Genomic DNA, 26,852 nt, shown 5'->3' on the forward strand with positions numbered 1-26,852 from the left:
CCACTGGCCTCTCCATCACCTCTTCCCGCAGCTACCCAGTCTCCCAGGAGTTCTCCCATCCAGATGTAGACCGGGCTCAACCCTGCTTAGCTTCAGTGGGTGTGCAGGTGAAAGCTTCAGGTTGACCACTGCAGGGCTTCTCAAGCATCTTTCCAACCACAGACCCTCTGACGTAGCAAAAATATATGGGAATATACTGCAAAATATAATGTGACATATTACATAATACATTTCCATATATAGGAAACTAGTGCTTATATCTTTCAATGTACTGCAATATATACATTGACCCTGTATGGCTATATATTGATACAATATTTAGACATGAAGACAAAACAGCATTATATGTAAAATTCTTAAAGTTTTATCCTTTATTGTGCATATATATTGCACATACGTGTTCCATATAAATGAGAATGTACACACATTCACGGAATGAGTTACAGCAGATTTCTAGTTCCCAGCATGCTTTGCTTCTGACTGTTAAAGGAAGGGTCAATGTTAAAATTAAGTGTTATTTCATGTGTTTTGCTCAATATTAATATAGGGGAAGATATGTTAGTGTTTAATGTTCTATTATTTTGGAATTTAAAATGGTTTCTGGTATGTCTGAGTTTTTGGGGTTACCATTGTGCTGAAGAGTAGAGCCTGTGTTGTGTATGTAAAGACATTAAAAATTATTATTGGCTTTTTTCCTCAAACTCAATTCCTGTTTTGTTCCAACCCTAATCAAACACACCTGATCCAGTTAATCAAGGTCTTCAGGATTAATAGAAACTTCCAAGCAGATGTGAGGTGGAGCTAAACACTGCAGGGCTGTGGCCCTCCAGGAACTGACTTTGAGACTACTGGCTTATGTTCAATGAATTTATAAATATGCATTACCAAATCTTTTCATATGAATTAAATCTTTCAAGATTTTAGCAGAGGAGGATTAAACAACTCCATAAACAGCATTACCAGCTTCACTTTTGACTAAACAGATTGACTTCATTTCAGTCACCAATATGGCCAGTGGCCAGTATTTGCTTTAGTTGTGCAGTTTGACTTGAGTTGTTAACATTGCTGTCTGCTATATAGGGGCTCAGAGAGGATATTCTACTCGAGCTCCGATTGCCCCCCTATAACAGGCAAAACTGTACAAAAAGGATGAGAAGGAGAGGAGGAGGGATGCTGAAAGAACTAACAACGGGAAGAGGTAAGATGCTGGTTTTTATACATTGGTATTAATTGGAAGATTAGTAGATTCCTCCCGAAATTACGTTTAATAACTTCACTAACCTGTACTGCCATGGATTTCACCGTTTTTATTTATTGATTGATTGATTTTTTCTATTCATTTTTTGGTGTTTATTCCAACCAGAATTCAACATCTGCCTAACATTGGACCTTGACATCAAACAAACAATGGATTAAGATGTCAACCTGATTTTCATTTTCCACCAAAATCCAATGTCTGATCGATGTTGGAGTACATCCTGTGCCTGCTGGGTAAAGGTGGAGATGGAGTGATGCTGGAAGAATATTCTCACTGGAGTGACATAAGTGACATCAAACATGACTTGAGAAGAAAAACAAATGGAGGACAATCGACGTTGTCAGCAGGCTCTCCTGCCACACATTCTGCTTTAGAGTGAAAAAACAAAATAGAAAAAAAGGAACATGGGTGATCTGTCTCAATACTCCACTTTTGAGGCATGTTTGTGGCTGCCAAATTTAAGCTAAAGAATCGGGGACACTGCGTCTCAACTGGGAGCAGTTAAATAATAGTAATGACACCACACAATAGAGGATTTTTCGGACAAAAAAAATAGTTTACGATAAGCCTCAAATCGGGCCACGCCCCCTGATCATTCAGGGGTGCAAATCGGCTTAAAATCTTCGTGTGTGTGTGGAAGGCCTTAAAAAATTAAAATAAAAAAAAAATGTTTTTAAGATGACACACAAAGACATCAAAAATCAGCACATGAATTTTAACTATGGTGACAATCAAAAGTGTCATGCCGCAATGCATGCTGGGATCAATAATACAAAACTCCCAGCATGCATCACAGCATGAATAAATTATGCAGTTGAAGTGTCCTATTATTTTCTTTAATTCTAACTATTTGCTTTTATTTTTTGCTGTAGTTTTTGTTCTGTCTTTTAGTAGCTTTTTGGGATGTCCAGAGTTGATCTGATTGTCTGAATATTTTGTTGTCACCGTTGTTGAGATTTGTAAGCTGATTGCTCATATCTGTGTTTGTCAGTGTAGTTTATTGCTTTCTGCTCATGGGTTTATCTTTAGTTTTCTAACTGATTTCAACCATACAGTGTGATCTCATATTGCAATAAAACAGAGTTTGCAATTTAAATGTATTAATGGTACAACACAGCTATTACATTCTAATGAAATCAGTGATCCAGGCTATTTTATGATGGTTATAAAACCATCATCTGATCTCATTTCCGCTTTCTTTACTACTGCAAATGTGACTGACAAACACACTGTCACAGTAGCCAGAGAAAACAAGCACATTATAAGAGTTAAGAGCCCAACTAATGGAAACAGCAATCACCATTATGGTGACTTCAAATGAAACAAAAGAGTGTTAAACTTCTGTTAATAAGAACTTCTGTAGATGAATGACAGAAATAAAGTCAATCTGGTTAGTAATATGTGAAGCTGTAATGCTATTTGTGGAGTTGTTTAATCATCCTCAGCTGAGATCTGGAGAGATTTAATGTCTTCTTTTATCTTCAGTTGATTTCATCTAAGGCTGTGGCTGAAGTCAGTTGTAGCTCTTGTGTTTCTGTTGGTCTCTTTTTTCTGTTCTCTCCTTTCCTTCAGTGACTCTGCTTGTTAATGCTAAGATGATTCTATGAGTAATATAGAAAGATTTTGTGGCTCAGATAAGGTCCAGTTCTGATTTATTTCTTTGCTCTTGGCCGACATGTGGCATTGCTATGGCCTGCTTGTGGCTCAGATCTGGCAGCGTAAAGAGTTTTTAGAACTTAAAAAAAAAATTGAGACAATCAGTTAAATCAAAGTTTTTAAGTTAACAAACTCCAAGACTAATGCCGGGAAGACACTACACAATTTTAAAAGTCATCGGATCACTGTTCTTCTCACACTACATGTTGCTGTTGTGAGTACATTACAGACGGAGTTAATCTCTTTACTTCATCCACAATGTTTTTATTTTTTATGGGACCCAATGAATATAAATATACAATATAATAATAGTTGTTATTATTATAACAATATTATTTTTAGTTTATTAAAGTATAAAAATAATAAACGCATAAAGAAATATATAATAATACTATTGTACTGCAATATAAAAATGAACTATTTAATAATAATAATAATTGTATTTTACAGAAAAACAGTGAAATTACAATACTAATATTGATGGAGGAGCACTGTTGCATATTTAATGCACATATATTCTACAATGAGAGCCACCCACACAAATCAACAAAACATCCCCCTTTGTTTAAACTCACAAGAAAAAAAAAAAAAATGAGATGAATAAATAATTGAAATTACACACTTCACCTTTAATATGGGATTTTGTTTTTAAATGTTACAAATGTTTCAGTACTGCTTAGATTGATTCAAAGCTTAGAACTCTTTATTGAAAAAAATTCTAAAATGCCTATAGAAATGATGAATGGCAATTTTGTGCTTCAAAATAAAAGACTGACTTAAATCGCATTTATTGTATGAAGAACTGTTTTAAAAATGAACTTCACAACAGAGAATATAAAATTAATGGTATATTTAAATTGGGAGAAAAGGTTTACTTCCAAGGTAAAAATGTGATTCGTCTTTTAAGAAGTCTTTTCACAGACACCATGAACTCCTCTGTCATGAATGTGTAGATTATAGGGTTAAGCATTGGAGGAAGCACAGTGGTCAGAGAGAGATTGATGATCCTTGTGTTAGTGTTAATAATGGATGAAAGAGCATATGTAAAAGTGATGGGAACATAAAATATAGCCACTAATATTAAATGAGCAGTACATGTCTTTGTGGCTCTTTGACGGTCTTGTGGGGTTGTGATTCTAAACAATGTTACAGCTATGCATGTATATGAAAAGATAATAAAAAATACTGGGAAACCAAGGATAATTGCCGGGAACAAACTGGCAATCACAGAACTTGGGAAATTATTGTTACATGCAGAACGATATATAGGTCCATGATCACAGTAGAAACTGTTAACGGTGACAATAACTTTGCAGAAAGAAAGTCTGCTCATGAAAATTGCTCCAGTTATTGTTAGCAACAGTGCCAGTGTCCATGAAGAACTAATTATAACAAGCATTGATCTATGGGTCACAATCATATGATACCTCAGTGGTAAACAAATAGCTACTAATCTGTCATACGAGAGAACAGCGAGAGTCAGTGACTGCACTGCAAAAAATAAAATATTGGAGAACATATTGGACATGCATAATCCATAAGGGATCAGCTGATTCCCAAACAAAAATGTGTCCAGTAGCTGAGGGATTACAGCAGTACTCTCACAAATGTCTGTCAGTGATAAGTTAAAGACAGACATATATTTAGGAGTGTGAAGATTTCGGTCCATAATTATAACAAACATGAGGCAGGAGTTTCCAAGCAAAGAAATTATGTAAACAAAAAACAGAAATATATAATAGTATCTCATGTGAGGTATACCAGAAAAACCACTGATGTAGAAATAAGATGGTGTAGAAATATTCCTGTTTTCAGAGAAATCTTGATTCATGGTCAGTTCAATCACTGATCTTGTGTTCATCCTGTCAGGGCAGAAATAAGTGTGTTTAGTCATTGCGATAAGAAATCATTTGAAATGGCATGGCATTTCTGTACAACATATATTTTAAGGCAAGCAACATAGTGACAGACAGAAAATGTTCTAATGATTTTCATTAAAAGCAATCATGATCATTAAGGTTAATACACATCTTTGAAAACTTGAACTCACAGAAAGGTGAAGAGGACCTCTGCTGTATACAGGCACACAGCACTGTAAAAAAGACTTTCCCCGACCTGTTACATACTGAACTATATACCCTTCAGTCGATCAGTTGTACTACAAATGCCAGGCCTCGATGGACTTGTCAGCCGACCAATCACAGCACAGAACTGGCACTGCCACTGATACTAATCCATAGAGAAGAGAAAGTTTTATACTGCTAATCATTTGGTGCTCCATAATGTTTAAGGTTACATTTTTTAAAATTCTTTAGAATTTAAGAGAACATGAGGTGATGTCGGACACTACTTGATGATATAGGGCCCTAATAATAAGCCTTCATTCGTCCTTACTGCAAATAGGTAATACTGATACATGCAATGACTATCCATTATGACAGGCATTTTTATCTTTATGTACGTAATAATAATAATTTACATTATAATCCTTTTATTTTTAATATTTGGCATGCTGCTGCATGTCCATGTGTGTAACAAGCAGAGTATACGCGCGTTGTACACCCGCCTATAGGCGCATATTACTAACAAGCCCTTTAAATAACAAAAAATAAATAAATAAATAAATAAAATACAACTGAAAATGACTGCGCCATTGACTTTAGACCAGGTTTTTGCTGGTCGATAGCGCAGTTGTTTTCAGTTGTAGTATTTTATTTATTTTTTATTTTTTGTTTTCAGTTGCCTCAAAATAGCGACAAGGCAACAATGCGCCTGAATGCGCCATGGGTGAATGGATGGGTGTGAATACATTTGCTATTTAAACAACGTGGGCGCTGGACGTGAAAATGATAACCGTGTCGAGCTGAAACTAACAAAAAACACTTGCGTCGTTCCTGGTGTCGCATTGCACCCGGTGTGTAATGTAGAAAATGTGATCAGGTGAAGTTGGCTAACTAATGATGATGAAATACAGTAATCATCATGTAGTGGTCAAATTCATTGATTTTATCCAAAATCTAATCATTTACATAACTTATTAATCTTATATTATTGTGTATTATAGTCTCAGAATTTTTTACACAAAAAATGCCATCATTTAGCACAGGTTTAACCATGTTCTCATTCAGAAAACACATAATATAATTAACTCAAATAGCACACATTTATCCATGTGTAAACATCGAGTAGCAAAACTGATGACACACCAATCAGAATCTCAGGATAATATAAATAGGTGACTGGGTCAAAGGACATTGAAGTACAAATCACTATAGTTGACCGTGTTCTTGTGTAGACCATGAGGGCAGTTGGTCTACAGGCTCATCTACAGGGTTTTTATACTACTTACACATACAGTATAATTACAGTACACAGTAGCAGCAGTTTAGATGAGAGAAATTTCACCATTCTATGTACAGTAAATACTGGAGCACATGTTGTTCGCCCTCAAACGCATAATTGTCAAATTGATTTGTAGCCATAAGTACTTCTTATGTTTCATATTTTTGAAGAACTGAGGGGAGGGAGAGAAAGTCTTTTGTCAGAAGACTAAGAAACTAGTATGGCAAATATGGTCATTACCAGTACTGTAATGCAATTTGGTCGAGGATGTTGAATTGGTTTATTTTTTTTTTTTTTTTTACTGTTCTGTGATTTATGTTCAATTCTTTAGTATTTCAACTTTTCTCTTCTAGTGCTTTTCATCTACTGAAAGATCTCTTTACAGTGTAATGAAGATAAACTTTTCTAAAAGCTTACTGTTGAATTTCACTGTATCTGCTATATATAACATATATCTGCTCTATTTATGTTGTATAACTGTGTTAGACATTGATCTGTAAAATGATACCTGATTGCCAAAAGGAGGTTTTTGTAAAAGTGTTTTGAATTGATCTCACTAGTGTGTAAGACTATATTGTAGTGTGTGTGTTTTTTAAGGGCTTGTGTGTTTGTTTGTTTTTTTTTTTTTTGAGGGCATGAGTTTGGTTTTTCAGCAAGATTGAATGGTTTTGAGTGGAGAGCTTCATTTTGACCTGAAAATAGGAAGTTTGGGGAATTTGGTTAGAAGTTATGGATTTGTGTTTAGAGTTTTGAGAAAAGGAGGCACAATTTCAAGAAGTGTGTTTAAGCAATTGATGATGATAATTACGTTGGCTCACCATGCTTCAACAAACATGTTTTATAAACACATAGTTATTACTATATATATTAATAAGTCAAGAGCCCAATTAACAAAAACACTAAAAAACCATAATGCTGACTTCAAACTAAACCATTATTGTCAATAAGACATCTAAACCTCTGTTAATTCTCAATAAAAACCTTTGTGCATGTATGAAAGAAATAAAGTCAAACTGGTTTGTAATAAGTGAAACTGTTGTTTTGTAGTTGTGTAATCATCCTCTGCTGAGATCTAGAGAGATCTGTTAGTGTTTAATGTTCTATTATGATGGGATTTAAAGTGTTGTATTGTCTGAGTTTTGTGAGGTTACCATTGTGCTGAAGAGTAGTGCCTGTGCTTCAGTTGAGGATGGACCAGAAAACATTGATGTTGTGCTTCAGGTTGTTTTGTTTGAAAAGCATTAACTGTGTAGTTATCAATGCAGTGATGCCTGTGTGTGCGTTAGTTCATACATGTGTTACTGAAATGATTAACTGCAAGAGATTTACATTCCACAGTGAAGGTGTTTGATCATAATAATTCAGGAAAAGACTGTAAAATAAAGACTGTTTTTGTTTTTTTGTAAAATGTTTCATGAAAAATTCTGTTAAAGTATTTGCACTTTATTTAAATTAGGATATTTTACTTTAATTTTGCGGGTTTTGTTTGTCAGCCGTTGCTGCCAGTCATTTGATTGTTTAGTTTGTTTGTTTTTTAGTGTATGTTATGCATTTGTTTAATATTATTTGTAATTACTAACTAAAAGTAAGTAAATTTATTATATAACTATAACTGGTTACATAAAATCAAATACTGTTATTGCCTCTTGTTTTTGCTACTTGGCCACAGTGCATTCCTTCAATGTATGTCAGAACAAAAGAAATACACACTAAAGGATGATTTAACCATCACATTATTTGTTTTATTGGGTTCTTTTTTCTTTCTTTTCATAATGTAAATTGTGGCTTTAAAAAAAAATACATTACAGTAGTTTGTTAGTGGTTTCAAAATTTGTTAATGAGGTCATGATACCTGTTGTCTGGCTTTTTAAAGAACCTGTGATATCATAGAAGCATACATTATTCTAAACATTCACAGAAAAAAAAAGAAAAAAAAAAACACAAAAGTGTCTAATAGTAATAATGTAATTAAAATGTAGATAAAGAGGTTTATTTTGGAGATGGGAATATGATTCTCCGTTTAAGGACTCTTTTCACAGACACCATGAACTCTTCTGTCATGAATGTGTAGATTATAGGGTTAAGCATTGGAGGAAGCGCAGAGGTCAGAGAGAGATTAATGATCCTTGTGTTAGTGTTTATAATGGACGAAAGTGCATATGTAAAAGTGATAGGTACATAAAATATGGCCACTAATATTAAATGAGCAGTACATGTCTTTGTGGCTCTTTGACGGTCTTGTGGGGTTGTGATTCTGAACAATGTTACAGCTATACATGCATATGAAAAGATAATAAAAAATGCTGGAAACCCGAGAATCACTATCGGGTTCAAATTGTTTATCACAGAACTTGGAAAATTATTGCTACAGGCAGAACGATATATAGGCCCATGATCACAGTAGAAACTGTTTAAGATGACAATAACTCTGCAGAAAGAAAGACTACTGATGAAAATTGTAGCAGCAATTATCATAAACAGTGCCACTGCCCATGTGACTCCAATTATAACAAGCATTGATCTATGGGTCACAATCATATGATACCTCAGTGGTAAACAAATGGCTATGAATCTGTCAAAAGACAGAACAGCAAGTGTTAGTGATTGTGTTGAAATAAATACAAAGACAGAGAACATATTACACAAACACAATCCATATGGGATCAACTGATTCCCAAACAAAAATGTGTCCAGTAGCTGAGGGATCACAGCGGTACTCTCACAAATGTCTGTCAATGATAAATTAAAGACAGCGATATATTTAGGAGTGTGAAGATTTCTGTCTATAATGATAACAAACATGAGGCAGGAGTTTCCAAGCAAAGAAATTATGTAAACAAAAAACAAGAACATGTAATAGTATCTCACGTGAGGTATACCAGAAAAACCACTGATATAGAAATAAGATGGAATAGAAATATTCCTGTTTTCAGCGAAATCTTCATTCATGGTCAGTTCACACACTCCTGTCTGGGTAGAAAAGCAGTACATTATTCAGAGTTGTAAGAAATGATTTCATTATGCTATTTTCCTCTATAACAGATATTGCAACATGGGTATCTCAGATAGATATTCTTACTCCAATTTGACTGTAAGCAATTACAATACATTATTTTTTGCCATTATACTTAATTTTTATCCCTGCAAAACAAGATGAAGTATGAGCATATTAGATATTACAAGCTTTAAAACCAATTATATTTTAACATGCATCTTTAAAAACTTCAATTGCCTAATTAAACTAACATTTTGTGTATAATATGTGAGATTTCAGGTTCAGTAACTATGGTGTACTCACAGAAAGGTGTAGAGCAGCACAATACAGTAAAGCTAATACAGGCACACAGTACTGTAAAAAGACTTCCACTGACCTCATACATACTGAACTATACAGTATATCCCTCAAATACAAATGGCAGGCCCCTCCAGACTTGTCAGTTGCCCAATCATAGCACAGAACTGGCATAATCAGATACATCAGAATCAGACACAGTTACTAATCCAAAGAGATGCTGCAAGTAAATGCGAAGGGCACCTTTTACTTAGGACCTGCAGAATCGCTAAAGGAAAGATGAAAAACAAGAAGATAAACACGACGACTACAACCAACACAATCGCATGGCAATTCATTGTTATTGTACAAATTTACAAAATGAAACAAATTAATTTTACTCAAATATAGGCTACTTAAAGTTATTTAAGTTCTTAAGAGAAAATAAACTCAACTTATTATTTTACACTAAAAAAAAAAACTCTTGTCTGAACATGATTCAATCGTAGACAGTGATTCCACATGATGAAAAAATGTTATCTCCACTCAAATACTTCATGTAGTTTGAACTTGATTAAATTAAAGGTGCAATAAGTTATCTAGGAAATGCTAACTTTAGCGTTCTAGCATTGAAAGCATACAATCCCCAGGGTTGCCAGGTTTTCACAACAAAACCTGCCCAATTGCTGCTCAAAACGGTCCCATCGCATTCTGGGGGGTAAAATCCGCATTTTTGGTGGGTTCCCCTGGTAAAATTTGCATTCCAGGGGCTAAATATCATGTTATTTGTGGTCGCTTCAACCCGTGGACATGAAAAACCCGCAGCAACAGTATTAAAGTAGCCAAACTTGGCAACACTGACGACGCGCACAGACCAGAAACGAGACTACCAGAGACAACGTTATTGTATTACATCGTGTCATTCACAGGTGAGGAAACTTAACAGTACAGTGAGTAACAGTACTACTAAAGAAAAAGTAGGTTGTTGCTGTTTGCCTGCCATTCTCGCTCTGTCTGCACAGCGTATGTGAACACGCTGATGACGTATGATGTCTGCGTGAACAGGCTGCGCAGTGGTATGCAAACACACATTGACTGACAGGGAACACTATCGTGCTATCGATGCTATCGTTTCATTCAGACCAAATGCAATGATTGAACAAACATTTTATGGACCTGCGTCTTCCACAGACGATGTATATTTATAAAAATACATTTAGACTGCTTAACATAGTGATTGCTATCAGGATATGAGAAGACTTTCAACCAGCATAACAAAAAAAGTTTCTGTAGAGAATCATTAGTAGATTAACCTTGGTGGACTTGAACTTGAAAAAATGGTGTGTATTGACAACTTTCCGCAGTTGAAACAACATACCTTCTGATGTTCATTCATGTTTATTTTTGTGTTAATAACTTAACTCATTTCGAACTGGTTCTTTGGTTTAATAACCTGTCAGGACGTGTTCATATTGGCTCATTCAGTGCTGCACAAAGACCATGCGTGCTACTTTGGATGTGTGTCTTGATTCAGTTCAATTTGGTGAACCGGCTTAGCATTTACTGCAAAAATTTGTTTTAGAATCGAACATCTCTAGTTTTAAAACTTAATATTAATTCATTTTAAACTAATAACTATTGATTTTACAAAGAAATGAATCGATACTGAATTTATTTTAGCTGGTCAATGACACAATTTTCTTTAAGAGCTGCTGCGTAGCCAAAATTTTTTTACCAGTTATCACTGTAAAGCTGCTTTGACACAATCTGCATTGTAAAAAGCGCTATATAAATGAAAGTGACTTGACTTTAATAATAAGCAGTAAATTAGGATTTCTGTGTCAGAAGTTGTAGTTAATAGTGAATATGTTCTCCAAACTAAAGCGTGACCCTAAAATTGAAGCAGAAAATTGCCAATAATTCCGAGCTGAAACTCATTTCTGGCGTCGCATGTGATCAGGTGAAGTTGGCTAACTAATGATGATGAAATACAGTAATCATCATTTAGTGGTCAAATTAATTGATTTTATCCAGAGTCTAATCATTTACATAATTTCTTAATTTTATATTATTGTGTATTATAGTCTTAGAATACTACCACATGATATCCAAAAATGTCATGATATTTTGAAAAGAAAAAAAAATGTAAACTCATTAGGTAGTTTTGACTTATCAAATCATTCAGACACACACAGACATCAAGAATCATTTTACATTTTTGTAAAATGTTTCATGAAAAATTCTGTAAAAGTATTTGCACTTTATTTAAATTAGGATATTTTATTTTAATTTTGCAGGTTTTGTTTGTCAGCCGTTGCTGCTAGTGATAGGAAGTCCGGTTCTTTCGGACAGTTCGATTCAATAAACCGGTTGAAAAAACCGGTTCACCGGTTCTTTTATGCTCCGACTTAATGATGTCATCTATCGTGGGCCGGGATTAAAAAACACTTAACACATTCAAATATATAAAGTCAGTAATCATAACATCAGTCAACTAAAACATTATAATCTGAAATGTTTCATACAATTTATTTTTGCATCTAAGGCATCCATATACAGGCAGTGATGTGCAAACGAAGTTTTACAGTTATAAAGTGAATAAATTAGTCTTCATCAGCGCAGAAACCATGATCCTTTTACATTACGATTTATTTGTAATTAAATAAACTTACATTTCGCTATATGGGCCCCTCATTCGAGTCCTCTCATAACATCAGTTGTCCTAGTTAACCGGTGTTGTGACAGTCATTACTGTTCTGTAGCTTTAGATCACACGCTGAATCACGCATGCGCAGTATCATCAGCTCATCGGTTCTCAAATCGGACACGTCCAAAAGAAGCAGTTCTCGGTTGTGTACTGGTGATCCGAAAACCGTTGCAACCGATTCTACTCGAGAACGAGATGAGATTCGAGAACTGCGAGAGTGATTCAAAAGGAGTCATTTGTTTGCTCTCACTGTAGTTTGATTACGTCATTTTTTATCTTTATATCACCTTGTTTAGAAATTAAACAAGCTGTCATGGATTATATATGGAACAAATAAATGTTTAGTTTGATAGTTTTACAAACAATTAATTGTTTCTAACCTTTAAAAAAAATTAACTTGAAAGCACAACTGCACAACTTTTATTATATTGCTTTTTAAATAACATTATACAAAAAAAAAATGAACTATTTCTGAACATTAGTTTGATCTGTGTACAAAATATTATGTTCATGTTGGCATGTAGTTTATTATGTACAGTATTTTGTATGCTATCTGTTATGGTGTATTTGGAAAAGCACAATAAACTTTTTGTATTTTGAATTAAGTCATAAACAAATTCCAGTATGTTTTGTGTTATCACACTTTCCGATGTTTAACAAAACTTGACTAACGTGCTTTTCGTTCTCTTGAAAAAGTACACACATGCGCAGTATCATCAGCTCATCGGTTCTCAAATCGAACATGTCCGAAAGAAGCGGTTCTCGGCTGTGTACTGGTGATCCGAAAACCGTTGCAACCGATTCTTGACTTGAGAACGAGAACGGTGACAGGCCGTGTACGTTCGTTCGTGTGCGCCGCGCATGCGCACTCATATCAGCTGCTCTGCTGCTCGTGCTCATCATCATCAGTTCTCTCTTCACAGCAGGTAAAGTCAGTGTACTGTTGGAGTAACTGAATAACTCTGGGATGTTGGTTTATTTCGAGAGGTAGTGTCAGGCACGTCAAAAGTGAGTAACTTTAGTAATTTGTGGATTAGTGTTTGCTTACTGGAGATGCGAACTGTTTGGAACGATTCAGTCCGATTTGGTGAACTGATTCGACCGGTTCACTGAAAAGAACCAGTTAAAAAGAACGATTCGTTTGCGAACCGGACATCACTAGTTGCTGCCAGTCATTTGATTGTTTTGTTTGTTTGTTTTTTAGTGTATGTTATGCATTTATTTAATATTATTTGTAATTACTAACTAAAAGTAAGTAAATTTATTATATAACTATAACTGGTTACATAAAATCAAATACTGTTATTAGGGCCCAAGCCAGTAAGGCGCAGGGCCCTATTGTTTTTCTAAGGATTTTTTTTTTTTTTTTAACCTTCCGGGGGTTTTTGGGGGCCTTAACGTGCTCAAAAACTTTTGAAAATTGGCACACACATTGGAATCTGTGAAGCTGGTACACGGGCGTGGCAGGGGGGCTTGACAGCGCCCCCTTAAATGGGATCCGAAAACTTGGCCATATATCAAACACGCTTGCATGTATTAGTATGAAACTCGGTACACATATAGACCTCATCGGGCCTAACAACTTTCGTTCTCTAATTTGTACGTCAGCTCAACAGGAAGTCAGCTATTATGGGTTGTTTGAAAAACGCATGCTCTGGAATTTGATATACTCCTCCTAGGCGATTAATCCGATCACCTCCAAACTCGGTCAGCATGAAGTCAAGACATAAAATTGCCAGCGGATTTTTGATATCTCGAACGGTTTGGCCGTGGCAAGGCAACGAATTTATGGCGAGAAAAGGGAATCAGGAAGTGTGTTATAACTTATGCATACATTGATTGATTTTTATGAAACTTCAGCTGTATGTTCGTTGTAGGAGTCCGGTCATATGGATGTGACTATTGTGAGCCAAAGTTATAGTGCCACCAACTGGCAGCAGGAAGTGTGTCACTTTCAAAATGCTTTGAGATCACCCTCTTATTTTTACTCGATTTGCTTCAAACTTCATCACAATAATGTCAAAACATGGCAGATGTAGACCTGTGAATGTATTTGTGATATCTTAAATATTGTTGCCATGGCAACACGTCAAACTTTAATAATATTCTTGGGTGTTTCTGAGGCTCTTAACATGCTTCAAATTGCATGAAACTCAATACACATGTCAGGATTGTCATCCAGTAGACATGGGCAAAGCCTTAGAAATGGGTGGGGAGGAGTGCCTCTATAGTGCCACCTTTTGACAAAAGTGGGGGGTTAGTTTAACCAACAGTCACCAAACTCAGTACACATATTGTTCTCAGTAAGCCAGACAACTTTCTAATTTACAGTCATTAGCTCTGACCAACCGGAAGTCAGCTATTTTGGTTTGAATGTGGATTTTTCACACTCTCTCTCTCTCTCTCTCTCTCTCTCTGTTTACCCATTTTAAATGCCCATTGCCCGCCGTGCACAGTTGCCCTGAAGCCACCAGGTCAGCGGTGCCACTGAGCTTGGGCCCGCCATCGCTGCTTGCAGCTATATTTGTCTCTTGTTTTTTTGCTACTTGGCCACAGTGCATACCTTCAATGTATGTCAGAACAAAAGAAATACACACTAAAGGAACAATGATTTAACCTTCACATTATTTGTTTTATTGTTTTGTTTTTTTTTCTCTTTTTTATAATGTAAATTGTGGCTTTAAAAAAAAAATACATTACAGTAGTTTGTTAGTGGTTTCAAAATTTGTTAATGAGGTCATGATACCTGTTGTCTGGCTTTTTATAGAACCTGTGATATTATAGAAGCATACATTATTCTAAACATTTCCAAAAAAAAAACCCACAAAAGTGTCTAATAGTAATAATGTAATTACAATGTAGATAAAGAGGTTTATTTTGGAGATGGGAATATGATTCTCCGTTTAAGAAGCTTTTTCACAGACACCATGAACTCTTCTGTCATGAATGTGTAGATTATAGGGTTAAGCATTGGAGGAAGCGCAGAGGTCAGAGAGAGATTAATGATCCTTGTGTTAGTGTTTATAATGGACGAAAGTGCATATGTAAAAGTGATGGGTACATAATATATGGCCACTAATATTAAATGAGCAGTACATGTCTTTGTGGCTCTTTGACGGTCTTGTGGGGTTGTGATTCTGAACAATGTTACAGCTATACATGTATATGAAAAGATAATAAAAAATGCCGGAAACCCGAGAATCATTATCGGGTACAATCTGCCTATCACATAACTTGGAAAATTATTGCTACAGGCAGAACGATATATAGGCCCATGATCACAGTAGAAACTGTTTATGATGACAATAACTCTGCAGAAAGAAAGACTACTGATGAAAATTGTAGCAGCAATTACCATAAACAGTGCCACTGCCCATGTGACTCCAATTATAACAAGCATTGATCTATGGGTCACAATCATATGATACCTCAGTGGTAAACAAATGGCTATGAATCTGTCAAAAGACAGAACAGCAAGTGTTAGTGATTGTGTTGAAAGAGATAAAAAGACAGAGAACATATTACACAAACACAATCCATATGGGATCAACTGATTCCCAAACAAAAATGTGTCCAGTAGCTGAGGGATCACAGCGGTACTCTCACAAATGTCTGTCAATGATAAATTAAAGACAGCGATATATTTAGGAGTGTGAAGATTTCTGTCTATAATGATAACAAACATGAGGCAGGAGTTTCCAAGCACAGTAATAATGTAGACAAAAAACAAGAACATATAATAGTATCTCACGTGAGGTATACCAGAAAAACCACTGATATAGAAATAAGACGGAACAGAAATATTCCTGTTTTCAGCGAAATCTTCATTCATGGTCAGTTCACACACTGATCTTGTGTTTATCCTGTCTGGGAAGAAAAGCAGTACATTATTCAGAGCTGTAAGTAATGATTTCATTATGCTATTTTCCTCTACAACAAAAATTTGCAATATGGGAATCTCTGATAGATACTTTTACTCCAATTTGACCTTAAGCAATTATAATTCATTATTTTTTGCCATTATACTTTTATCCCTGCAAAACAAGACCAAAAATATGAGCATATTAGATATTTCAAGCTGTAAAACCAATTATATTTTAACATGCATCTTTAAAAACTACCAAATTAAACTAAGATTTTGTGTATAACATGCAATATTTCAGGATCAGTAACTATGGTGTACTCACAGAAAGGCGAAGAGCTGCACAATACAGCAAAACTAACACAGTACTGTAAAAAGACTTCCTCTGACCTCATATGTACTGAACTATATACTCCTCATATGCAAATAATAGGCATCTCCAGACTTGTCAGTTGACCAATCATTGCTAAGGGAGCCTTTCACCTACAAAAATTGTATGGAAGTTACAGGCACCTGCAGAATCACTAAAGGAAAGATGAAAAACAAGAAGAGAAATGCAACAGTTACAACCAACACAGTCTCATGGCAATTCACAGCTCTTTGAAAAAACTCTTTGTCTGAACATGATTTAATCATAGACAGTGATTCCACCTGATGGAAACGTGTTATCTCTAATCAAATACTTCATGTAGGAAGAACTGGATTAAATTAAGTTTGGAAAATTAAGTCTGGAAACATCTAAGTTCAGTCCAGTTAACACAATTCGGTTTAATTCATTCTTCATGTTTCCATCTTGTGGAACCACTGTCAATGATTGCAGTTCCGCCAAAGAGTCAACTCAAGTCACCTTTATTTATATAGCGCTTTTTAACAATGCAGATTGTGTCAAAGCAGTTTTACAGTGATAACTGGCAAATAAATTTGGCTGCACAGCAGCTCCAGAAGAAAATGGTGTCATTGTCCAGCTTAAGTAAGTTCAGTATTGATTCATTCCTTTGTGAAAAAATTATTAGTTATTAATTTAGTTAATTCATCTATACATCGGCTCTGGAGAAAACAGTGATGTCATCATCCAGCTCAGTTCAGCTACCCCAGATGCATGTCCTCCATCTGATCTGGATATGGCCCGGATCCGACTGACTACGGTAGACCTCGGGATAAACAGAGAGATTAATATTAGCGTAGACGCCATTCTTCTTCTGATGTAATGAGTACATCGGGTGTTATAGGAATAATAATAATAATTTGTTACATTTATATAGTGCTTTTCTGGGTACTCAAAGCGCTTTACATATGGAAGGGGGAATCTCCTCAACCACCACCAATGTGCAGCATCCACCTGGATGATGCGACGGCAGCCATATTGCGCCAGAACGCCTACCACACACCAGCTTATTGGTGGAGAGGAGACAGATTGATGAAGCCAATCAGTATATGGGGATGATTAGGAGGCCATGATGGACATTGGGCAAATTTGGCCAGGATGTCGGGGTTACACCCCTACTCTTTTTTGAAGGACATCCTGGGATTTTTTTAATGACCACAGAGGGTCAGGACCTCGGTTTAACTTCTCATCTGAAGGACATAGCTAATTATAGCTTTTCTTTACACATGTTAGCCAACTAAAAGATGGTACTGGTTACATCCATGGCATTCCCAAAGTAGGCACTTTTCTATTAACTCCCTCGGGTCGGCGGTCACGCCGGCGATACCACCTCGGTTTTTTTCTTACCAGTGTGAAAGAGACTCAAAATACTCCGTCAATGTTGCACATATAATTAAGAGTTATACACCATTAAAATTTGTGGAATATCTTCTTTTATTTGTGTACACTCAGAGTAAAAACAAAATGATGTGCTTTTTGCAAAATAAAGAAAACTAACATGATGCGTGATCTCTCGTCTCCCTCTGAACGAAGTTTATTCTGATAGTTCTCAGAAAATGAACTGTAACTTAGTGAATACTAATGATACAAAAATGAGACTTATGTCTAAAAAAACGTTGAAATGTCAGGTTTTAAATCGTGTAAGTCAAATCGAAAACAAATATTCTGTGTTTATGTAATCTGTATGAAAAGAGACACATGTCAGACGTCCGTGATTCAGCTCATTATCCGCTAATGCGGCCACGCCCACGGAGGGAGCGCTATTCAGACGCAAATTCTGAGGCAATACATGTATATATCATCTCAATCGTGCATTTATTGTCTTGAAAAGTGTTTCTGATGTTAAAGCCATGATTAGTGATCTCTGAAAGACATGCCGTTAGTTCCTGAACGTCCTGTTCTTCTTTAGAGTAATTTGTGGACTAAATGTGCACAGAGCGCCCTCCGGCTGCAAGTATGAATTGAAAACACAGTATCCAGCGCTCACAGTGATGACAATAAATATTGAATAAATAATAATGGGTGTAAATCACCCATTATTCATGATGATTCACGCCTCCACGCATACTGTGTTTCTTGACAAAAAGTGTCTTACAAAAACTAAATCAATATATTGTTATAAATGAACGAGTATGCAGGATAATTTTTACATCATTTTGAAGCAAAAACTTCATATATTTTTTGGCTTTATTTCAGTGACTTAAGTTTTTTGTTTTTTCAATAACCACGCATAAATGTTATTCCTTCAAAAACACAAACATGTACATACATGTTCCTCACATATTATGGTAGCCTAGTTTGTGCTGAATACAGTGTAATGACACTTTTTCCATTAATATGTTTATGAACAACTGAAAAAAGCACAAATGTCAGGGCATGTCAAAACTTCTCCAGGGCCCCGAAAATCCTCAGACCCCAGAGGGTTAAAGTAACCCAAGAACCCAAGCGTCCTCAAGTCAAGAACACACTCAACACTTCACCACAAACCCAACCTCAGTGTTTGGTGTAGGCAAACTGACGTAGGTGATTGACATGACCAATACAATTTTAAGTATCGTCTGCATGGCGGAGTTTCCACTGAACTGGTTTGGGGGGAAAAATCACGCTGAGAATGTGGCGTATTTGGACATGGGTGTGGCTTCTGATGTCACACTTGTGATGTGGGCCGGGTTGGATGTCCACCACAGGCTGCAGCGAGATTCTTCTCCTTATGTTGCAGTTTTCTAGGGGTTACCATTGTGGTGAACAGAGCATGTGACTAGGTCCAGGATGGACTGTAACGTTTTAGGTTAAAAGTAAAGAGTTTAAGAAGTAAAGGAAAGATATTTATATGAAGCGTAGTAGGAATTCACCCTTTGCCGGGAGTTTGGATGACAGGCAATCTGACCAATCATAATGCCGAATCCGCCATTTTGTCAAGTCAAGTCACCTTGCATTGACAGCAAGTCAATTTACACTTTCAAATGCCCAGAAAGGTACTAAAGCATATTTAAAACAGTTCATGTGACTACAGTGGTTCAACCTTAATGTTATAAAGTGACAAGAATACTTTTTGTGCAGCAAAAAAAAAAAAAAAATAGCGACTTTATTCAACAATATCTAGTGATCCTGTCAACGCAGGCCTCACTAAGCCATCGGATTTTATCAAAAATATTTTAATTTGTGTTCCAAAGATGAACGAAGATCTTACAGGTGTGAAACGACATGAGGGTGAGTAATTAATGACAGAATTTTCATTTTTGGGTTAACTAACCCTTTAATAAGCAGTAAAATAGTTTTTTTTGTGTCAAAAGTTATAGATAATAGTGAATATGTTCTCCAAACTAAAGTGTGACCCAAAAATTAAAGCAGAAAATTGTAAGACAATTCAATTCATTGTAAGACAATGCTTCAAGAAAAAGCTTCATGCCACAATGCATGCTGGTAGAGGTGTGAGTTTATTTATGGATTTAAATATATTAGATGTGGGATATTAGAGCATAAAAGGCAGTGGTGTTTTCTGATAAACAGGTTTATTTAAAGGGTCCTATTATGTTTATCTTTTTTACATGTTCCACTTTCTTTAGGGTGTAATGTTGCTGTTTGAGCATGAAAAAGGTCTGCAAAGTTGCAAAGCACAAAGTCCACTGTAGCCTTGAGTTTTCTTCCGGGAACATACAATATCACAATATTCCTCATTTAAATAATTCCTTCCCAAGGCATAAAAAAAGGCAAAAGGTCTGGTTGATTTGCATTAGAAGTGAGTTGAAACTCGTGGTTAAGGTACAGGGCGTGACATCTCTAACATATGCTACAAGCGGTTAACCAATCACAACACACTGGTCCAGCCAACCAGTCAGAGCACATTGCGCTTTACAGACGGAGGGCCTTCACAGAGACAGGAACTAAACAGAACATTACTGACAGACTGGAAAGAGAGGTGCTGCAACAATGTAAAATATGTTTTTTGAACATTCAAGCATGAAAACCTAATCTAGTAGACCCCAAAAACAAAATCAAGACTTCGGAAAAGGGCATGACAGGCCCCTATTAAAAAGACAAAAGAAGAAGAAGAAAACACAATGTTATTAAAATGGAAAAAAGAGATTTATTTCCGAGATGGGAATATGAATCTTCTTTTAAGAAGTCTTTTCACAGACACCATGAACTCTTCTGTCATGAATGTGTAGATTATAGTAGGGCTGCACGATTATGACAGAAATCATAATTGTCGAAAAGTAAACAGTAATAAAATAAGAACAAATTACTAACAATAGCACAAATAAATACAATAGAATAAAGATAGAAATTAAATAGACTGCTTTCTATTTTTTCAGTTAGGTCGAACAGTAGTAATCAGGTAAGAAACTGAATAAAGAAACAAAGTAATGAAATGCAAAATAACATTGGATAATCTTCAATGTAAAATTGAAATACAGATTAATCAATTAAAGTTACAGAAGTTAATCAATCAAGAGCAGTAAGTGATTTTCTCTTTGTCTTTTGTTGTTTTATTAACATTAACAACATAGAGAGCAGCACGTTGATTCGGCTACTGTCCCTTTAAGACATGACGAACGCACGGGCACATTCTTCCTGAACTGTTTTACGTTAATACTCACCAAGATGGCCATTGTGACATTGTGTATTTGACCATTAATAAGTCGTGAAAGAGAGCTTATTTTGGCACTTGTATGTCAAAGGCGGCTTTATTATGCGTCTACACTTCGTGTGAGCGCAAAATCTGCGGGAATGAACAGAATTATGCGCAGTCCCGCACCGAAATTCAGACCCGGTCACACCAACACTATTAAACCAGAGAGCATGAGACGATTGTATGAGAGGAGGCGCGTGCGTCTCAACTCGCTGTCAGAGAGGAGAGCAAGAACGCGCAGCTGGTATCGGTGTATCGATACTGCAGGAAGAAGTATTGGTATCGTTTCAGATATTTCAGTGACGATACATATCGAAATATCAATATTTTTGACAACACTAGGCTGTGTACACCGCTTTTTAAAAATGGCGGGTGCTGGTGTTTCGCATGCGTTCGACATTCGTACACCTACCACACTGGTAGCTCTGTGCTGGGTTAGACCTTTTATACTCTGAAGTAGTCCTGATTCGCCTCTCGCAACGTAACATGCTCTAAACACACCTCTTAAACACGCAGAATAATGTAAGTGGATATTTTTCCTTGTAATCGCGCCTTTGAACGATTACGAAATCGTGGCATCCGTAATCGTAATCGCGATTAGAAATTCGATTAATTGTGCAGCCCTAGATTATAGGGTTAAGCATTGGAGAAAGCGCAGAGGTCAGAGAGAGATTAATGATCCTTGTGTTAGTGTTAATAAAGGATCACTGATTGTGCCACAAATGCCAGGGCTCTCTGGACTTGTTAGCTGACCAATCATAACTGGCACTGATAGCATGATCAGCTACGTCAGATACAGTGACTAATCCATAGAGAGGAGAAACTGTTGTACTGCTGCTTCATGATGACCTAAGCTGAGTATTCCAAGTGTGTTAAATAAAAAGACATTTGTGCACTTACTTCTAAAAGTATGGGAATTACAGTCACTTGTTTTAGTGGTGAAAGAGTCTATTTATTGAGAGAGGTTGTATGAGAGAGTCTATTTATTAATGTACTGAAAAGCAAATAGAGATGAATTAAAGATATATTGTGCAAGTTTCTGGCTTAATTTGAAATAGCATACTAGCATATTACTCATACTACAGTATTTCTACTATACATGCTGGTATGCTAACTTCTATTCCAAATTCAGCCTTTATAGCCACATTTACATTACATTGTTTGGGCGACCAAATTCAGATTTTTTTCCTCCCATGTGGCACAGATCGGATATGACCCACAAACGTTTAAGCGGGAAAAAAAGCACATGGATTCCAAAATTCTCAGATTGGTTTCAGGCCTCATTCATATGTGGAAATAAATCTGATATGAATCGGATATTACCCTGTCAATGAGAGTCGTACGTCATTGAAAAAGCAACAGTGTTGAAGGATGTCAACTCAGGTGGACACCAAATGCGATCACGTGACTCTTCACTAGCGCAATGGAGGACAAAGGCTCAACCCAATGTTTTGCTGACCTTTAAAGATGATGCGGAACATAAAAGCTTGTATTATCATTATCAGTACATCTACCTTGGGTTGTTTTGCCAAGTGTATAGTGTAAGTGCAAATATCGGATATGGGTCACTTTTAAAAGAAGATGTAAGCTGTTCGTAACAAAATTCAGATGTAGTCAGCAAATCGGAATTGGGCATCAAGACCTGCAGTGTAAATGAGGCCTGTCCCAAATGGCCCACTTCATGTGCAATTGCGGACTTGTGGCCACCGTGTGCACATGTCCACTAAGACCACAAGTCTGTAGGGTGTCCCGTTGGTCATTTTAGGTGTCAGAAGAGGGCTCACGAGTGCCCCCTTTTGCGGCCTGATGCACACTTTTGCCAAATCCACACTGAGGTGAGCTCCACAGCAGACTTTTTACTGGCATTACGCCACAAAAGTGTTCATTTGGAGGAAGAGCTTAGATTTTCATTTGGGACAGTGCTTATCTCTTTACTGAATCCTATCCTTTTGGTCCTCAAGAAGTAGTCATTTGTAATGCATGTTTACACTATTGCACACTATTAAGTTAAGTTATATTTACACTATTAAGTTATATTTTTGTAATTTTCCCTTTATTACATAAGACAGTTAAGGATAACAGCAAACCAGTGGGAAGGCAGAGAGGGAAACAGGATCAGAAGAATCAGGATCTCAAGTCGAGGTGCAAAGTCTATTTGCCTGATGACTTAATTTGAAAGACATTAATTGTCATGTTTACATTGTTGAGGTGACATATATCATGAAGTGATTTTTGTAGGATTTCTAATAAGCATTTCCATTAAAAGTTCTTCAAGTCGATTAAATCAATGTGGGGTCCAAGAGCAATAAGATTCTGCAGGGGAATATAAAGGATTTCCATCATGGCATGGCCAATTTTAAGCAGAGACACAGCAATGCAGAAAAATGAGATGATGATTAGTATTATATTGGAGTACAAATAGGATGAACAAAGGTAGATGTGCAGATGAAGCTGACATTGTGATACCTGATACTGAATTGTTGAAATGCATTCTAAAATAAAATATATATATATACTGAAACAAATTGTAAACATCATAAAGATGAAATCCACAGAGGAAAAAAAAAACAATAAAAAAAACACAACTATTAATGTTATTAAAATGGGGGAAAAAGGTTTATTTCCGATATGGGAATATCAAACTTCTTTTAAGGACTCTTTTCACAGACACCATGAACTCTTCTGTCATGAATGTGTAGATTATAGGGTTAAGCATTGGAGGAAGCGCAGAGGTCAGAGAGAGATTGATGATCCTTGTGTTAGTGTTAATAAAGGACCAAAATGCATATGTAAACGCGATGGGTACATAAAATATAGCCACTAATATTAAATGAGCAGTACATGTCTTTGTGGCTCTTTGACGATCTTGTGGGGTTGTGATTCTAAACAATGTCACAGCTATACATGTATATGAAAAGATAATAAAAAATACTGGTAAACCAAGGATAATCGCCGGGAACAAACTGGCAATCACAGAACTTGGGAAATTATTGTTACATGCAGAACGATATATAGGTCCATGATCACAGTAGAAACTGTTAACGGTGACAATAACTTTGCAGAAAGAAAGCTTGCTCATGAAAACTGCTGCAGTGATTGTTAGCAACAGTGCTAAAGTCCATGAAGAACTAATTATAACAAGCATTGATCTATGGGTCACAATCATATGATACCTCAGTGGTAAACAAATAGCTACTAATCTGTCAAAAGACAAAATAGTTAGAGTTAGTGACTGCATTGTGAGAAATAACAAAACGGAGAACATATTGGACATGCACAATCTATATGGGATCAACTGATTCCCAAACAAAAATGTGTCCAGTAGCTGAGGGATCACAGCGGTACTCTCACAAATGTCTGTCAATGATAAATTAAAGACAGCGATATATTTAGGAGTGTGAAGATTTCGGTCTATAATGATGACAAACATGAGGCAGGAGTTTCCAAGCACAGTAATAATGTAGACAAAAAACAGAAATATATAATAGTATCTCATGTGAGGTATACCAGAAAAACCAGTGATATAGAAATAAGACGGAATGGAAATATTTTCATTTTCAGTAAAATCTTGATTCATGGTGATTTCCCTCATTGACCCTGCATTCATGCTGTCTGGGTAGAAAAGCACAAATTTGGTTATAGTAAACTGCAAGAATTACTGAAATGTTTTTCCTATAATGCAATGATAATATATTTTAATATTTTAATTAAGACTCTAAATTGGATTCCAACAAAAATGCCAAACTTACAATCATATTAGACATTCTATATTCTAGAAACATATTTATATTTTAACATGCATGCACACGTTTAAAAAAAAAAAAAAAAAAAAAAAAAAAAATCTGTCTTACATTGTTACATTAAATTCACATTTGTTATAAAACATGCAAGATTTAAAGAGAATACCCACACAAAGTTGAAGAGTGGCTCAATAGGGCCCTGGAAAGTTGCTTATACAGGCATGCAGTACTGTAAAAAGACCCTGAGCTGTTACATACTGAACTACAATATATATGCAACTGATTGTGATATGAATGCCAGGCCTCTCTGGACTAGTTAGTTGACCAATCATGGCTCTGATAGCATGATCAGCTCTGTCACATACAGCTAATGATCCATAGAGAGGAGAAACTGTTGTGCTGCTGCTTCAACTCCAACCACATCATCATGTTTGCTGATGACACAACTGTGATAGGCCTCATCAGCAACAACAATGAAACACTACAGAGAGGATGTGGCACAGCTGGCTGAATGGTGTGGTACAAACAACCTGTGCCTCAATGTGGGGAAGACAAACCCCCCACTGACTATCATCAGCTTGACTGTGGAGAGAGTCAGCAGCACTAAATTCCTGGGAGTGCACATCACAGAGGATCTCACCTGGACCACCAACACCACGTCACATCACTGTCTGGTATGGGAACTGCAGCGGCGCAGACCGCGAGACCCTACAGCGACCCTACACCCGTTTGACATAAAAACCGCAACCCGAACCACACCTGCATTAAATCTACGGGAGGTAGACAAAAATCATTTTCTCATGTAGCCTAACACAAGCAATAAAACCAACATTAGGAATCCTAGGTTGATGCAATTGCTTAAACATTGCATTAAGCAACACAAGAAAGCTAATAGAACAAAAATAATGTTTTAGTAGGTCTATCTGTAAGCTTAAAGCTACTAAACAATATTTTAGCAGATTCACTCTGCATTTAAACACGGTTGTCTCTTCTGAATCTCAACAGTGTTTATCTGGCTGCTGGTCCTCTTTTTAGTAGCATGAAAAATAGGCTAAAACTTTTATCCAAATTGTGAATAGATTAAATACAGAAAGTGCGCTCCCTTTAAAGGGATAGTTCACCCAAAAATGAAAATTATTCCATGATTTACTCACCCTCAAGCCATCCTAGGTGAATATGACTATCTTCTTTCAGACGAATTGGAGATATATTTAAAAATATCCTTAGTCCTCCAAGGTTTATAATGGTTGTGAATGGCTGCCCAAGTTTTGAAGACAAAAAAAAATACACCCATCCATGAAAAAATGAATTCATACGACTCCACGGGGTTAATAAAGGCCTTCTGAAGTGAATCAGTGTGCTTGTGTAAGACAAATATCCTTATTTAAAATGTATTCAACATACGTCCAAAAAGCATTAACTTCTGCGACGTAGTACACAATTGGCATTGTGTAATACGCGTTATAGCGTAGTACGTTATGGCATTGTGTACTTATGTGTACTATTGTGTACTATGCTTTTTGGACGTACGTCGAATGCGTATGACTGTCGCACCAGAAGCTCGTTATTTTACTTTATAAAGTTTTAAATAAGGATATTTGTCTTACACAAATGCATCAATTCGCTTCAGAAGGCCTTTATTAACCCCCTGGAGTCGTATGGATTCATTTTTTTATAGATAGGTGCATTTTTTTTTTTTTAAGCACGGGACCATTTGAAATAGTTCTGAAATGAGTTGAAATAGTCTTGGTTATTGGACCCACAGTCCGCCCGTGCCTACCGCCCGTCCGACCCGCACCTGACATGTAAATATTATTCCACCCGGCGGTTACATCAAATATTAGTGGGTCACTCATTGTGTAGGACTCTGCCCTCAGCTCCAATCACCCCACCCCTCTCTGAAACCAGGAACATCTTGGGCTCGGCTTGACTAAATATTTTAGATGAAAAGGCAAGGATCGTATTTGCAGGTTTTTAATTGCAACAGTACACTTTCAC

The 26,852-nt window shown here is 36.3% G+C and overlaps 4 protein-coding genes across 4 annotated transcripts; all 4 read right to left on the reverse strand.

Annotated features, from left to right (window-relative positions):
- Positions 1-1,367: 1,367 nt before the first annotated feature.
- LOC127521826 (olfactory receptor 19-like) lies at positions 1,368-7,903 on the reverse strand. Its single transcript, XM_051911273.1, has one exon. The coding sequence runs from the start codon at positions 4,806-4,808 to the stop codon at positions 3,786-3,788; it is 1,023 nt and encodes a 340-aa protein (XP_051767233.1). The 5' UTR covers positions 4,809-7,903; the 3' UTR covers positions 1,368-3,785.
- Position 7,904: 1 nt separating this feature from the next.
- On the reverse strand, positions 7,905-11,442 carry LOC127521834 (olfactory receptor 13C2-like). The gene is made up of 2 exons (XM_051911280.1): positions 9,628-11,442; positions 7,905-9,226 (listed from the first exon to the last, which is right to left on the reverse strand). The coding sequence occupies exons 1-2, from the start codon at positions 9,634-9,636 to the stop codon at positions 8,246-8,248; spliced, it is 990 nt and encodes a 329-aa protein (XP_051767240.1). The 5' UTR covers positions 9,637-11,442; the 3' UTR covers positions 7,905-8,245.
- A 2,536-nt stretch (positions 11,443-13,978) lies between these two features.
- On the reverse strand, positions 13,979-18,981 carry LOC127521824 (olfactory receptor 13C2-like). Its single transcript, XM_051911271.1, has one exon. The coding sequence runs from the start codon at positions 16,148-16,150 to the stop codon at positions 15,107-15,109; it is 1,044 nt and encodes a 347-aa protein (XP_051767231.1). The 5' UTR covers positions 16,151-18,981; the 3' UTR covers positions 13,979-15,106.
- Positions 18,982-23,731: 4,750 nt separating this feature from the next.
- On the reverse strand, positions 23,732-25,225 carry or42b2 (odorant receptor, family 42, subfamily B, member 2). Its single transcript, XM_051911285.1, has one exon. It carries the CDS (start codon positions 24,719-24,721, stop codon positions 23,732-23,734), a length of 990 nt encoding a protein of 329 aa, XP_051767245.1. The 5' UTR covers positions 24,722-25,225.
- Positions 25,226-26,852: the final 1,627 nt, after the last annotated feature.

This window comes from Ctenopharyngodon idella, chromosome 10 (genome assembly GCF_019924925.1).
Source record: "Ctenopharyngodon idella isolate HZGC_01 chromosome 10, HZGC01, whole genome shotgun sequence".
NCBI lineage: Eukaryota > Metazoa > Chordata > Actinopteri > Cypriniformes > Xenocyprididae > Ctenopharyngodon > Ctenopharyngodon idella.